The sequence below is a fragment of the Microcaecilia unicolor genome, chromosome 13 (assembly GCF_901765095.1).
Source record: "Microcaecilia unicolor chromosome 13, aMicUni1.1, whole genome shotgun sequence".
Lineage (NCBI taxonomy): Eukaryota > Metazoa > Chordata > Amphibia > Gymnophiona > Siphonopidae > Microcaecilia > Microcaecilia unicolor.
Window position 1 is genome coordinate 24,293,053 of NC_044043.1, and position 13,770 is coordinate 24,306,822.

Genomic DNA, 13,770 nt, shown 5'->3' on the forward strand with positions numbered 1-13,770 from the left:
ATCAAAACATATGAAGTCCATACATACTAATAGAAATGCATCAATACACTCCCTTCTGAACTTCTCTTACCCCGCATTGTCACCACACTTCAAACTCCACCCACAGATACAATGTTATACCCTATGTTCTCTTGAAATTGTTCTATCGCCTATCTTTTCCCCACTGTAACTTCACATGGTTTCCACGCCCTCACGATTTTTGACTTGACTTTGTCTTCCCATAACTCCTCACAATGTAACCCATAATCGTACTGTAACAATGTATTTCCATCCTTCACAAGGTATTGTAAGCCACACTGAGCCCGCAAATAGGTGGGAAAATGTCGGATACAAATGCAATAAATAAATAAATATCAAATCCGATCATATTATGATCACTGTTATCAAGCGGCCCCAGCACCATTACCTCCCGCACCAGATCATGCGATCCACTAAGGACTAGGTCTAGAATTTTTCCTTCTCTCGTTGGCTCCTGTACCTGCTGCTCCATAAAGCTGTCCTTGATTTCATCAAGGAATTTTACCTCCCTAGTGTGTCCCGATGTTACATTTACCCAGTCAATATTGGGGTAATTGAAATCACCCATTATTATTGTGTTGCCCAGTTTGTTTGCGTCCCTAATTTCCTTTAACATTTCTGCATCCGTCTGTTCATCCTGGCCAGGCGGACGGTAGTACACTCTTATCATTATCCTTTTCCCCTTTACACATGGAATTTCAATACACAGTGATTCCAAGAAGTGTTTTGTTTCCTGCAGAATTTTCAATCTATTTGATTTAAGGCTCTCATTAATATACAATGCTACCCCTCCACCAATTCGATCCACCCTATCACTGTGATATAATTTGTACCCCGGTATGACAGTGTCCCACTGGTTAGCCTCCTAAACTAGATCCTGCAGTGCCTGTTAGATTCAGTCTGTTAATGCTGTGGTACAAAGTTTTTAAAACTAAGTGGAAAAGACTCTGGAGATTAGTTGATAAAATTTGCTTTTTATATTTTTATTTTGTCTAACACTAACCTACAATTCCTCCTTTAAACCTCAGTCTTTAAGTCCCAAAGCACAAAGCAAAATAGCGCTCACTTACCAGAGAAATGTTTTCTTCTCTCAGAACTGCTCAGAAAGAAAGTTTAGTGGGACCTTTGCTCTTTATATAGTTTTGAATCTAAGGGCCCTCTTTTAAACAGGCTCTTTGAAGCTGACTCGGCAACCTATGCAAGTATTCTACTTCCCCACACCTTAATTAACAATTAATTGAGGTCGCTGGATGAGCTACCTCTCCAACAGCCAAGTTACAGAAAATAACTGCCTTTTAGAACAAGAGTTTTTGGCTGTTTAGTTTCTACCTCTAGAAAAAGTTTGTTTAAAACTATGGGAAAAATGCCTATTTCTAGAGAAATTTTCAGATTAAAAATATGGGAAAAGGGTTTGTACACTTTGGCAACTAGTTAATGATGCTTGCTTTTCTCTCTCTCTCTCCCTTTTTATTCCCCTCTTAATACTAAACTAGGTCCTGCTTGCTTAAAATTCTTTCTCTCTCTCTCTCTCGGTAAGCAGTTCGCCAACCGGTTTGCTAGTATTTTGGCTAGGATCTTAACATCCAAGTTCAATAAAGAAATTGATCGGTAGGATTCTGCTCTATCCTCGGGCCGTCCCGGCTTAGGGAGTAGGGTTATAAGTGCAGAGTTGGCGTGAGGGGGAAACTCTCCCTCCTCTACCACCTCCTTTAGGTATGCGTGCAGCGCTGCTAATGCTGTGGGGGGCAGCATTTTATAGAATTCACTCGTGAACCCATCAGGGCCCGGGGCCGAACGTCTGGGTAAGGATTTAATCGTATCTTGTACATCTTTGCCTGTGATTGGAACGTTCAATGCCTGCACTTCTTGTGATTCTAAACGTGATAACCCTGCTGAAGTTAAATAGTCCTCCAGTTCTGTCCCTTCTCTCATTTTGTGAGGGTTATATAACTGACTAAAATAGTGCTCTCTGAATGTGCTCTCTGAATTCTCTATTTTCGTAGAGATAAGAAGGAAATCGCCACCCCACTTGTCCCTGATAGAACCCTGGTGCCGCCAAATCTAGCCACACCAGGCATGATCCGAGACTACTTCTGGCCCTATTTCTACAGCCCGCACTCTTGGGAACAATCTCTTGTCTACTAGTCAATATGGGACCAGGTTCCATGGGCCCTGGATAAATGGGTAAAATCCTGCTCCCTCCGGATGAAGAATACACCATGCGTCCACTGTGTTTAAAGAGTTCATAAATAGGGGCAACGCTTTAGATCTTGGCCCTCTATGTGCTTTCCTGGGCTCTGAGCAGTCCAATAAGGGGTCTGCCACCATATTAAAGTCGCCCAGGATCAGTAATTGAAGGTTTGGGTAAGGGTTGCACAATTGTATCAGATGATTGTAAAATTTTTGGTCATAAGTATTAGGCACATAGATAGCTACCACGAGAAGTTCTGAATTCTGTAACCATAGATGTACCAAGGCATAGTGACCTAGGGGGTCTTTTGTAATCAACTTAGATTTCACTGCCAGGCCTTTATGCACTAATATAGCCACTCCTCTATGCCGCCCCTCCTCTGATGCTGCATGCACTTCCCCCAACCATTCCCGCTTCAGTTTTTGGTGCTCTTCGTCCATTAATCGCGTCTCTTTTAATCGGAGTTGATATTCTGCCCACATTCCAGGTTATAAATCGAGTCTTCTTAACCTGCGCCATGTCTCCCCCCCTCAACGTTCCTACCTCGTGGTGTACTTAATGGTGGGGATCCTAGCGCCCAGCTCCACCCGGATCCCCTACCTCCCCCAGAGAGTCCCAACCCCTTCTCTTGGTCACTTGCAAACATTTCCTCCGCCCCCCCCCCCCCCCCAAGTACTCCTTTCCTCTCTCCCGCCTCATCAGGATTCGAGGAAGAGATCGTAATATGATGATTCCCGTCCTCCAGCCTTGTAACCTTTTCGTTCCCAGCTCTTTACCCAGCCCAACTGAATCTTATTGGAGCTATGATTCCTTAGGTTTTTACATTGATAACATATAACAGCATTCCTTCCTTCATTTATGATCCACACCCAGATACTTTACTGTTGTGCAGCCTACGTATTTAGTTACCAAACTTACTTATTTTCACTCATAAAGTTCTGCAGTTCACGTGTTAGTTGTCTCAAAAGCAGGTAGATCTTTAAAAAGTTCCTGCACCTCTTGTGGCGTTTGAAATGTCCTCCAAATGCCATTCATAAGGATTTTAAGCTGAGCTGGGTAGTTTAGCATAAATCTCTGTTTCTTATCTGCCAGGCTGTTGCAGATAGGCCCAAATGATCTCGGAGTCTCCTGTAATGCTGCCGAGTAATCTTGGAAGATTTTCACATTGGCCCCTTCGTAGTTTAACTTGTCCCATTTTAGCCGTGCTCCACACAGTATTTCTGCTTTGTGGACAAAATTGTGGACCTTTATTATCACCATTCGCGAGCGGTTCCAGTCGGTAATTTTACGACCGATTCTATGTGCCCTCTCAAGGCAGAGGGGGGCCCACACTGTCCGACAATGCAAACTCGTTAAATCCATCACTCCAGTAATGTAGGCAACGAGTGGTCTGGAATCGTCTCTGGAATTCCAATGATCCGCAAGTTTGATGTTCGCGACCTATTTTCCAAGTTGTCCAACTGTTGCGCTTGTGCTTTTAAGGCCTTTTGTAGCTCTTGTATTGTTGCCTGGGTCCGGGTCTCCACGTCCTCCATTGTTGAAATGTGTCCCCCCAATTCTCCTGTTCGCAGAGTCGTGTCCTCTAACAAGGTCTCCACACTAGAGAGTTGTTCAGAGATTTGAGCCATCGCCATCTTTACCGCTTCTGTAAGCTGAATCAGTTGAGGTGGTGTAAACAGTGGCGGGGACGCTGCTGTTGGACTGAGTGCCATCTTGGACTCTCCGGCTCCACGTTTTTCCATCTCTTTCTTGGCCGCTCTCCCGGGCATCGGCTTTTCTCCTCTTGTTACATAGAGGTCCATACACTTCGATTTATTCTATTTAATTTGTACCAATTTGTTCGCGGGTTTAGGCTGTTTTTTGGCTGGCTGGGGGACCAGACAGAGAAACCACGTCCTCTCTCAGTCCATCACGTGATCCCTCCAATTTTGTTCTTTATAATAGTCTCTACCATTGCTCCCGGCACCGAAGTCAGGTTCACTGGTCTGTAATTTCCTGGATCCCTACTACTACTACTTAACACTTCTAAAGCGCTACTAGGGTTACGCAGTGCTGTACAGTTTAACAAAGAAGGACAGTCCCTGCTCAAAGGAGCTTACAATCTAATGGACAAAATGTGCAGTCAATCAACTTGGGGCAGTCTAGATTTACTGAATAGAGGTATAATGGTTAGGTGCCGAAGGCGACATTGAAGAGGTGGGCTTTGAGCAAGGATTTGAAGATGGGAGGGGGCTTGGCGTATGGGCTCAGGAAGTTTATTCTAAGCATAGGGAGAGGCGAGACAGAAAGGGCGGAGCCTGGAGCTGGCGGTGGTGGAGAAGGGTACAGAGAGGAGGGATTTGTCCTGTGAGCGCAGGTTTTGGGTAGGGGCGTAAGGGGAGATAAGGGTAGAGAGGTAATGAGGGGCTGCAGATTGAGTGCATTCGTAGGTTAGTAGGCAGCTCCTTGTGACTCTGGGCAAGTCACTTAACCCTCCATTGCCCCAAGTAAGCCGCATTGAGCCTGCCATGAGTGGGAAAGCGCGGGATACAAATGTAACAAAAAAAAAAAAAAAAAGCTTGAACTGTATGCGGTACCTGATCGGAAGCCAGTGAAGTGACTTGAGGAGAGGGGTGATATGAGCATATTGGTCCAGGCGTTAGATAAGACGTGCAGCAGAGTTCTGAACAGATTGAAGAGGGGATAGATGGCTAAGTGGGAGGCCAGTGAGGAGTAGGTTGCAGTAGTCAAGGCGAGAGGTAATGAGAGAGTGGACGAGAGTTCAGGTGGTGTTCTCAGAGAGAGAGGGCGAATTTTGCTGATGTTATAGAGAAAGAAGCGACAGGTCTTGGCTGTCTGCTGGATATGGAACCCTTTTAGATCTGTAATTTCCCGGAGCCCCTCTGGAACCTTTTTAAAATATTGGCGTTACATGGGCTACCCTCCAATCTTCTGGTACCATGCTTGATTTTAAAGATAAATTACATATTACTAACAATAGTTCTGCTAGTTCATTTTTCAATTCTATCAGTTCTCTGGGATGAATACCATCTGGTCCAGGAGGTTTGATACTCTTCAATTGGTTAAATTGCTCCATTACATCCTCTAGGTTTATAGAGATTTCATTGTTTCTCCGACTTGTCAGCTTCGAATATCATTTCTGGCACCGGTATCTCTCCCAAGTCTTCCTCAGTGAAGACCGAAGCAATGAATTCATTTAATCTCTTCGCTATGGCTTTTGTCCAACTGATTCTTTTGCTGGCTTCTTGGTTTTTTATATACCTAAAAAAATAATTTTACTATATATTTTTGCCTCCAACGCAGTGTTGTTTTTTGAAAGTCCCTTTTTGCCTTCCTTATCAGCGGTTTGCATTTGACTTGACATTCCTTATGCTATTCCTTATTAATTTGTCAGCTCCTTCTTCCATTTTCCGAAGGATTTTCTTTTAGCTCTAATAGCTTCCTTCACCTCACTTTTTAACCATGCTGGCTGTCGTTTGGTCTTCCTCCCTCCTTTTTTAACACATGGAATATATTTGGGCTGGGCTTCCAGGATGGTATTTTTGAACAGCGTCCACGCCTGATGTAGATTTAAGACCCTCACAGCTGCTCCTCTAAGTCTCCCCCCCCCACTGTTTTCGTATTATCATAGTCTCCTTTTTGAAAGTTAAATGCTAACATATTGGATTTCCTGTGCATACTTACTCCAAAGCTAATATCAAATCTGATCATATTATGATCACCATTACCAAGCGGCCCCATCACCATTACCTCCCGTACCAGATCATGCGTTCCACTAAGGATTAGGTCTGAAATTTTTTCCTTCTCTTTTTGGCTCCTGTACCAGCTGCTCCATAAAGCAATCCTTGATTTTGTCAAGGAATTTTACCTCCCTAGCATGCCCCGATGTTACATTTACCTAGTCAATATCAGGGTAATTGAAATTATTATCGTGTTGCCCAGTTTGTTAGCCTCCCTAATTTCCGAAAGCATTTCTACATCCGTCTGTTTATCCTGGCCAGGCGGACGGTAGTACACTCCTATCACTTTCCTTTTCCCCTTTACACATGGAATTTCAATCCACAGGGATTCCAAGAAGTGTTTTGTTTCTTGCAGAGTTTTCAACATATTTGATTCAAGGCCCTCCTTAACATACAATGCTACCCCTCCACCAACCTGTCGCGAGTTAACGACTTTGAATAACTTTGTGTCATCAGCAAATTTAATTACCTCGCTAGTTACTCCCATCTCTAAATCATTTATAAATTTATTAAACAGCAGCAGTCCTAGCACAGACCCCTGAGGAACCCCACTAACTGCCCTTTTCCATTGTGAATACTGCCCATTTAACCCCACTCTCTGTTTCCTATCCTTCAACCAGTTTTTAATCCACAATAGGACTTTTCCTCCTATCCCATGACCCTCCAATTTCCTCTGTAGCCTTTCATGAGGTACCCTGTCAAACGCCTTTTGAAAATCCAGATACACAATATCAACCGGCTCCCCTTTGTCCACGTTTGTTTACTCCTTCAAAGAATTGAAGTAAATTGGTCAGGCAAGATTTCCCCCCACAAAAGCTGTGCTGACTCGGTCTCAGTAATCCATGTCCTCGGATGTGCTCTATGATTTTGTTTTTAATAGCCTCTACCATTTTCCCCGGCACTGACGTCAGACTCACCGGTCTATAATTTCCTGGATCTCCCCTGGAACCTTTTTAAAAAATGGGCGTTACAATGGCCACCCTCCAATCTTCCGGTACCACGCTTGATTTTAAGGATAAATTGCATATCACTAGCAGTAGCTCCACAAGCTCATTTTTCAGTTCTATCAGTACTCTAGGATGAATACCATCCGGTCCAGGAGATTTGCTACTCTTCAGTTTGCCGAACTGCCCCATTACGTCCTCCAGGTTTACCGTGAAGTCAGTAAGTTTCTCCGACTCGTCCGCTTGAAATATCATTTCCGACACCGAGAGATGTTTATTTCTCTGTTATCACCCTCCTCTCACCTTCCCACACCATCCTGTTAGAATATCAATGAAATGCTTTGATGTCCCCATGCATACCCCCACCCTCCCACTCTGTCAGACTGTCAAAGTTAATGCTTTGATGTTTCTCTTATATATACTATCTGCTACTACATTTGCTTATTTCCGATCTGACGCAGAATGGCAACCTTCGAAAGCTAATCAAGAAATGTATTATGTCCAATAAAAAAGGTATCATCTTATTTTCTTTTCCATGTTTGATTTCTATTGATAACCTTTAAGAGTGGACTAACACGGCTACCACACTTCTGTACTTAATATACCGAAAAATGTTTTACTATGCTTTTTTGCCTCTAATGCTATCTTTTTTTTTGTAATCCCTCTTGACCTTCTTTATCTGCACCTTGCATTTGCTTTGACACTCCTTATGCTGCTGCTTGTTATTTTCAGACAGTTCCTTCTTCCATTTTCTGAAGGCATTTCTTTTAGCCCTAATAGCTTCCTTCACCTCACTTTTCAACCAGGCCAGCTGTCTTTTGGAGTTCCGTCTTTTTTCTAATTAGTGCAATATGTTTGGCCTGGGCCTCCAGGATGGTATTTTTGAACAGCGTCCATGCCTGTTGTGCAGTTTTTACCCTCTCAGTTGCCCCCCTACGTTTTTTTTCCACTGTTCTTCTCATTTTATCATAGTCTCCTTTTTTAAAGTTAAACGCTAATGTATTTGCCTTCCTGTGTATAGTTACTTCAAGGTCGATATCAAAACTGATCATATTATGATCACTGTTATCAAGCGGCCCCAGTACCATAATGTCCCTCACCAGATCATGCGCTCCACTAAGGACCAAGTCTAGAATTTTTCCTTCTCTCGTCGGCTCCTGCACCAGCTGCTCCATAAAGCTATCCTTGATTTCATCAAGGAATTGTACCTCTCTAGCGTGTGCCAATGTTACATTTACCCAGTCTATATTTGGATAATTGAAATCACCCATTATTATCACATTGCCCATTTTGCTTGCGTCTCTGATTTCTTTTATCATTTCTGCGTCTACCTGCTTATCCTGGCGAGGCGGACGGTAGTACACTCCTATCACCGTCCTTTTCCCTTTTATACATGGAATTTCAACCCACAATGATTCAAGGGTGTGATTTGTGTCCTGCTGAATTTGTAATCTATCTGAGTCAAGGCTCTCGTTAATATACAATGCTACCCCTCCACCAGTCCGGTCCACCCTATCACTACGATATACTTTGTACCCCGGTATGACCGTGATAGAGGTCTGCAGAATCCTGAGTTGAGTGGAATGTAAATTTTTGTTCTTTCAAGAAGTACAAAGACTAGAGGATACCAAAATTCTGTAGTAATACTTCTAAAGCAAATAAGATGATTTCTCTTTTTGCTCAATACATAGTCAAGCTCTGGAACTCATTGCCAGAAGATGTAGTAAAAACAGTGCAGTTTGGTTTTAAAGAAAAAAGTTTGGACAAATTCGTAGAGGCAGTGTCTATAAACCATTCAGTTAGACCTGGGGAAAGCTAATACTTATCCCCGAGGCTAAATAACATGGAACCTTGTTGCTTTTTGGGATTCTACCAGGTACTTGTCACCTGGCTTGGCCACTGTTAGAAATGTTTGTTTTTTTTCCTCAAAATTCCCTAGAAGTCAGAGACTGTTTGTATTTATAATAGTTTATTTATTTGTTACGTTTGTACCCCACATTATCCCACCTATTTGCAGGCTCAATGTGGCTTACATAATACTGTAAGGTGATAGCTACCTATGGTGAAGAAACAAATACAGAGTGAGGTTAGTTTTTAATAGGTATGTACAGACACAGGGAATCATAGAGAGGGAAGTTATGTAAAGTTCATAGTGTTCATTACAAGTTTAGGTATCTTTATGTTGCTGGGTTCAGGTACTTAAGTTGGGTCAGTGGGATATGCCTTTTCGAACAGGTTGGTCTTTAGTGATTTCCGGAAGTTGAGGTGGTCGTACGTGGTTTTCACGGCTTTTGGAAGTGTATTTCAGAGTTGTGTGCTTATATATGAGAAACTGGATCCATGAATAGATTTGTACTTGAGTCCTTTGCAACTAGGGTGGCGGAGATTTAAGTAAGTAGTTTTCTGGTTGGCAGGTCTATGAGGTTAGACATATATCCTGGGGCATCACCATAGATAATTTTATGGACTAAGGTACAGATTTTAAAAGTAATACGTTCTTTGGGAACCAATGTAACTTTTCACGAAGGGGTTTGGCACTTTCGAATCGCGATCTTCCAAATACAAGCCTGGCTGCCGTGTTTTGAGCAGTCTGAAGCTTTATAAGATTTTCTTTGCATCCAACATAAATTCCATTGCAGTAGTCGGCATGGCTTAAGACAATTGATTGTACCAGATTGCAAAATATTGCCCTCGGGAAGAACGGTTTTACTCGTTTGAGTTTCCACATTGAGTGGAACATTTTCTTGATTTTAAAGTTAATTTGGCTCTCAAGTGTCAGGATTTTCAGATTTTCTAAAATAGGGAGGGTATAGTCAGGGGTGATTAGGCTTGTGGGTATGTTTGAATGGCAGCGAGATGAGAGAATGAGGCAGTGTGTGTTTTCTGTATTGAGTTTGAGTTGGAATGCATTTGCCCATGAGTTTATGGTATGCAAGCCAAGGTTAATTTTGTTGGTGATTTCTGACAAATCATTTTTGAAGGGGATGTATATTTCACTTGGTATGTTCTGGTAGTTAGGAAGCCTTTGATCCAATTGAGTATATTTCCACCAATCCCGAAGTAATCTAGGAGTCTTAGTAATATATTATGATCATGTCAAATGCTATATTTCCACCAATCCCGAAGTAATCTAGGAGTCTTAGTAATATATTATGATTGACCATGTCAAATGCACTAGACATGTCGAATTGGAGAAGTACGTTGTGTTTTTTTTTTGTTTTTTTGTTTGTTTTCCTCAAAGTTTTTCTTGTTTGATTGCTTCTGAAAATGTCACACATTCAGACCAGAAAAACAGAAGCAATGTTAGAGGACAATTTAATTAGCTAATGATATGACAACCTTTTGGGAACTTTTGCTTAGGTTTCTAACTAATTTTGAACAAGTACAGAGGGTTTGTTGTCCAGCTTTGTAATGGAATAATTTCCATGGGTTTTGTTTCATCTGTAGTGGAAGAGTCCCATCATATGACCAGCAATCCAGTCATGGTGGTCTGCAACCAAGCTGTGGCCAGCAGCAAGAGTCATACAGTCAGTCATCGTCATATCTGTCGCAGAGAGATAACTATAGCCACAGCTCACATGGTAAGTCTTGAGTCTCGTTAATTGCTGTAAGAATAGCTATATTTTCTAGTCTCAGCTTGTCTGAAGTTCTACTTATAGGCAGCTGAAATTCTGTGCATTAAGCAAGTTAACCTATTTTTCTCCGAGGACAAGCAGGCTGCTTGTTCTCACTGATGGGTGACGTCCACGGCAGCCCCTCCAATCGGAATCTTCACTAGCAAAGGCCTTTGCTAGTCCTCGCGCGCCAATGCGCACCGCGCATGCGCGGCCGTCTTCCCGCCCGAAACCGGCTTGTGCCGGCCAGTCTTCTTTTCTCCGCGCTCGGTACGGTTGTGCTTTACCGTTCGTGCCCCGAAAAGTCAGCCTCGCGCGTCGTTTTTCGACCTTTTCTGTGAGAAATCCAGAAATTGTTTGGATTAACCATTCTTGGTTTTTCCTTTCCTCTACTTCGAGTTTTTTTCGCCCCGTTAAGTTTTCTTTCGTCGTCGGGGTAGGCCTTACTTAGGCCCCGGTCGAAATTTCCCTTTTTTTCTGTGCCAAATTTCGCCATTTCGTCTTTCGATTTCGCCGGCGTGATTTTTCCGCCCATGACATCGAAGCCTTCCAGCGGCTTCAAGAAGTGCACCCAGTGCGCCCGGGTAATCTCGCTCACTGACAGGCACGCGTCGTGTCTTCAGTGTCTGGGGGCTGGGCACCGCCCTCAGGCCTGTAGTCTGTGTTCCCTTTTGCAAAGGCGGACTCAGGTAGCGAGGTTAGCCCAGTGGAACATTTTGTTCTCGGGCTCTTCATCGGCATCGGCACCGGGGGTATCGAGTGCATCGACGTCTTCAGCGTCCAGACCTTCAACCTCGGCGGCTACTGCATCGAGTGCATCGAGGCATCGGCCCTCTGCATCGGCGCCGAGACATCGGACAGCTGCATCGACGTCGGTGGTACCGGGACCTCGTCTGCTGATGTCGTCGGACGGTGGTGCTTCGTCTGGAGTGCAGGTGAGGGCTGTCCATTCCCCTGCTGGTGGCGGTGAGCCTTCGGGTGGGTCTCCCCCTACCCTGAGGGCTCCTGCGGTACAGCCCCCCCGAGACCGACCTTCTTCGATCTCGGCCCCGAGGAAGCGACGGCTGGATTCTACGTCCTCCTCGTCGGTACCGGGAAGCTCCGGTGACATGCTTCGTCCCAAGAAGTCGAAGAAGCATTGTCACCAGTCCCCTTCCCATGTCGGTACCGAGAGCTCTGGGTCGCCGAAGGAGTCGGCACCCAGCAGGCATCGGCACTGAGAGGACCGCTCACCCTCTGTTCAGGAGGTGTCGATGCGCTCCACTCTGGACAGCCCGGAACAGCCTCCACGCCCGGAACAGGTTCTGACGTCGACGCCTGCATCGACCTCCATGCCTTTCTCTGCAGCCGCTCTGAACGAGAGCCTCCGGGCCGTTCTCCCAGAGATTCTGGGAGAGCTGCTGCGCCCTACCCCTCCGGTACCGGCGGTGCTTGCGCCACCAGTACCGTCGAGCGTGGCGCCGGCTGGCCCATCGCCCGAGGTGAGGTCTCCGGCGTCGGTGCCGCGTGCGGTACCGGCTGCCGTCGCCTCCCAGGAAGGCTCCCCAACTACGTCGGCGGAGGGAGCTTCGCCGATGCGGGCGAGGGAGTCTACCTCTCGACGCCCCCATCGTGGACGTGGCTCCACGGAGTCGAGTCGGGCACGGTTGCAGACACAGGTCCGTGAACTTGTGTCTGACACCGAGGGTGAGGCCTCGTGGGAAGAGGAAGAAGACCCCAGATATTTCTCTGACGAGGAGTCTGAGGGTCTTCCTTCCGATCCCACTCCCTCTCCTGAAAGACAGCTTTCCCCTCCTGAGAGTCTGTCTTTTGCTTCCTTTGTCCGGGAGATGTCTACGGCCATCCCCTTCCCGGTGGTTGTGGAGGACGAGCCCAGGGCTGAAATGTTTGAGCTCCTGGACTATCCTTCTCCACCTAAGGAAGCGTCCACTGTTCCCTTGCACCATGTCCTAAAAAAGACATTGCTTGCGAACTGGACCAAGCCTTTAACTAATCCCCACATCCCCAAGAAGATCGAGTCCCAGTACCGGATCCATGGGGACCCAGATCTGATGCGCACTCAGTTGCCTCATGATTCTGGAGTTGTGGATCTGGCCCTAAAGAAGGCTAAGAGTTCTAGGGAGCATGCTTCGGCGCCCCCGGGCAAGGACTCTAGAACCTTAGACTCCTTTGGGAGGAAGGCCTACCATTCTTCTATGCTCGTGGCCAAAATCCAGTCTTACCAGCTCTACACGAGCATACACATGCGGAACAATGTGCGGCAGTTGGCGGGCTTGGTTGATGCGCTCCCCCCTGAGCAAGCCAAGCCCTTTCAGGAGGTGGTCAGGCAGCTGAAGGCGTGCAGAAAATTCCTGGCCAGAGGGGTGTATGACACCTTTGATGTTGCGTCCAGGGCCGCTGCTCAAGGTGTGGTGATGTGCAGGCTCTCATGGCTGCGTGCCTCCGACCTGGAGAATAGAATCCAGCAGCGGATTGCGGACTCGCCTTGCCTTGCGGATAACATTTTTGGAGAGAAAGTCAAACAGGTGGTAGAACAGCTCCACCAGCGGGACACCGCATTCGACAAGTTCTCCCGCCGGCAGCCTTCAGCCTCTACCTCTACAGGTAGAAAATTTTTCGGGGGAAGGAAGACTGTTCCCTACTCTTCTGGCAAGCGTAGGTACAATCCTCCTTCTCGACAGCCTGCGGCCCAGGCTAAGCCCCAGCGCGCTCGCTCTCGTCAGCAGCGCGCGCCTCAGCAAGGCCCCTCGGCTCCCCAGCAAAAGCAAGGGACGGCCTTTTGACTGGCTCCAGCAGAGCATAGCCGACATCCAAGTGTCCGTGCCGGGCGACCTGCCAATCGGAGGGAGGTTGAAAGCTTTTCACCAAAGGTGGCCTCTCATAACCTCCGATCAGTGGGTTCTCCAAATAGTCCGGCAAGAATACACCCTCAATTTGGCCTCAAAACCTCCAAATTGTCCTCCGGGAGCTCAGTCTTACAGCTTCCAGCACAAGCAGGTACTTGCAGAGAAACTCTCCGCCCTTCTCAGCGCCAATGCGGTCGAGCCCGTGCCATCCAGGCAAGAAGGGCTGGGATTCTATTCCAGGTACTTCCTTGTGGAAAAGAAAACAGGGGGGATGCGTCCCATCCTAGACCTAAGGGCCCTGAACAAATATCTGGTCAAAGAAAAGTTCAGGATGCTTTCCCTGGGCACCCTCCTTCCCATGATTCAGGAAAACGATTGGCTATGCTCTCTTGACTTGAAGGATGCCTACACACACAT

At 46.0% G+C, this 13,770-nt stretch overlaps 1 protein-coding gene across 2 annotated transcripts in view; it reads left to right on the plus strand.

Annotated features, from left to right (window-relative positions):
• TAF15 (TATA-box binding protein associated factor 15) overlaps positions 1 to 13,770 on the plus strand; it is a 329,472-nt gene that overhangs the window by 121,342 nt on the left and 194,360 nt on the right. For both annotated transcript variants that reach the window (XM_030185658.1, XM_030185659.1), the window contains one exon: positions 10,341 to 10,474. In XM_030185658.1, coding sequence (XP_030041518.1) covers positions 10,341 to 10,474 — 134 coding nt within the window. The remainder of the gene's footprint in view (positions 1 to 10,340; positions 10,475 to 13,770) is intronic.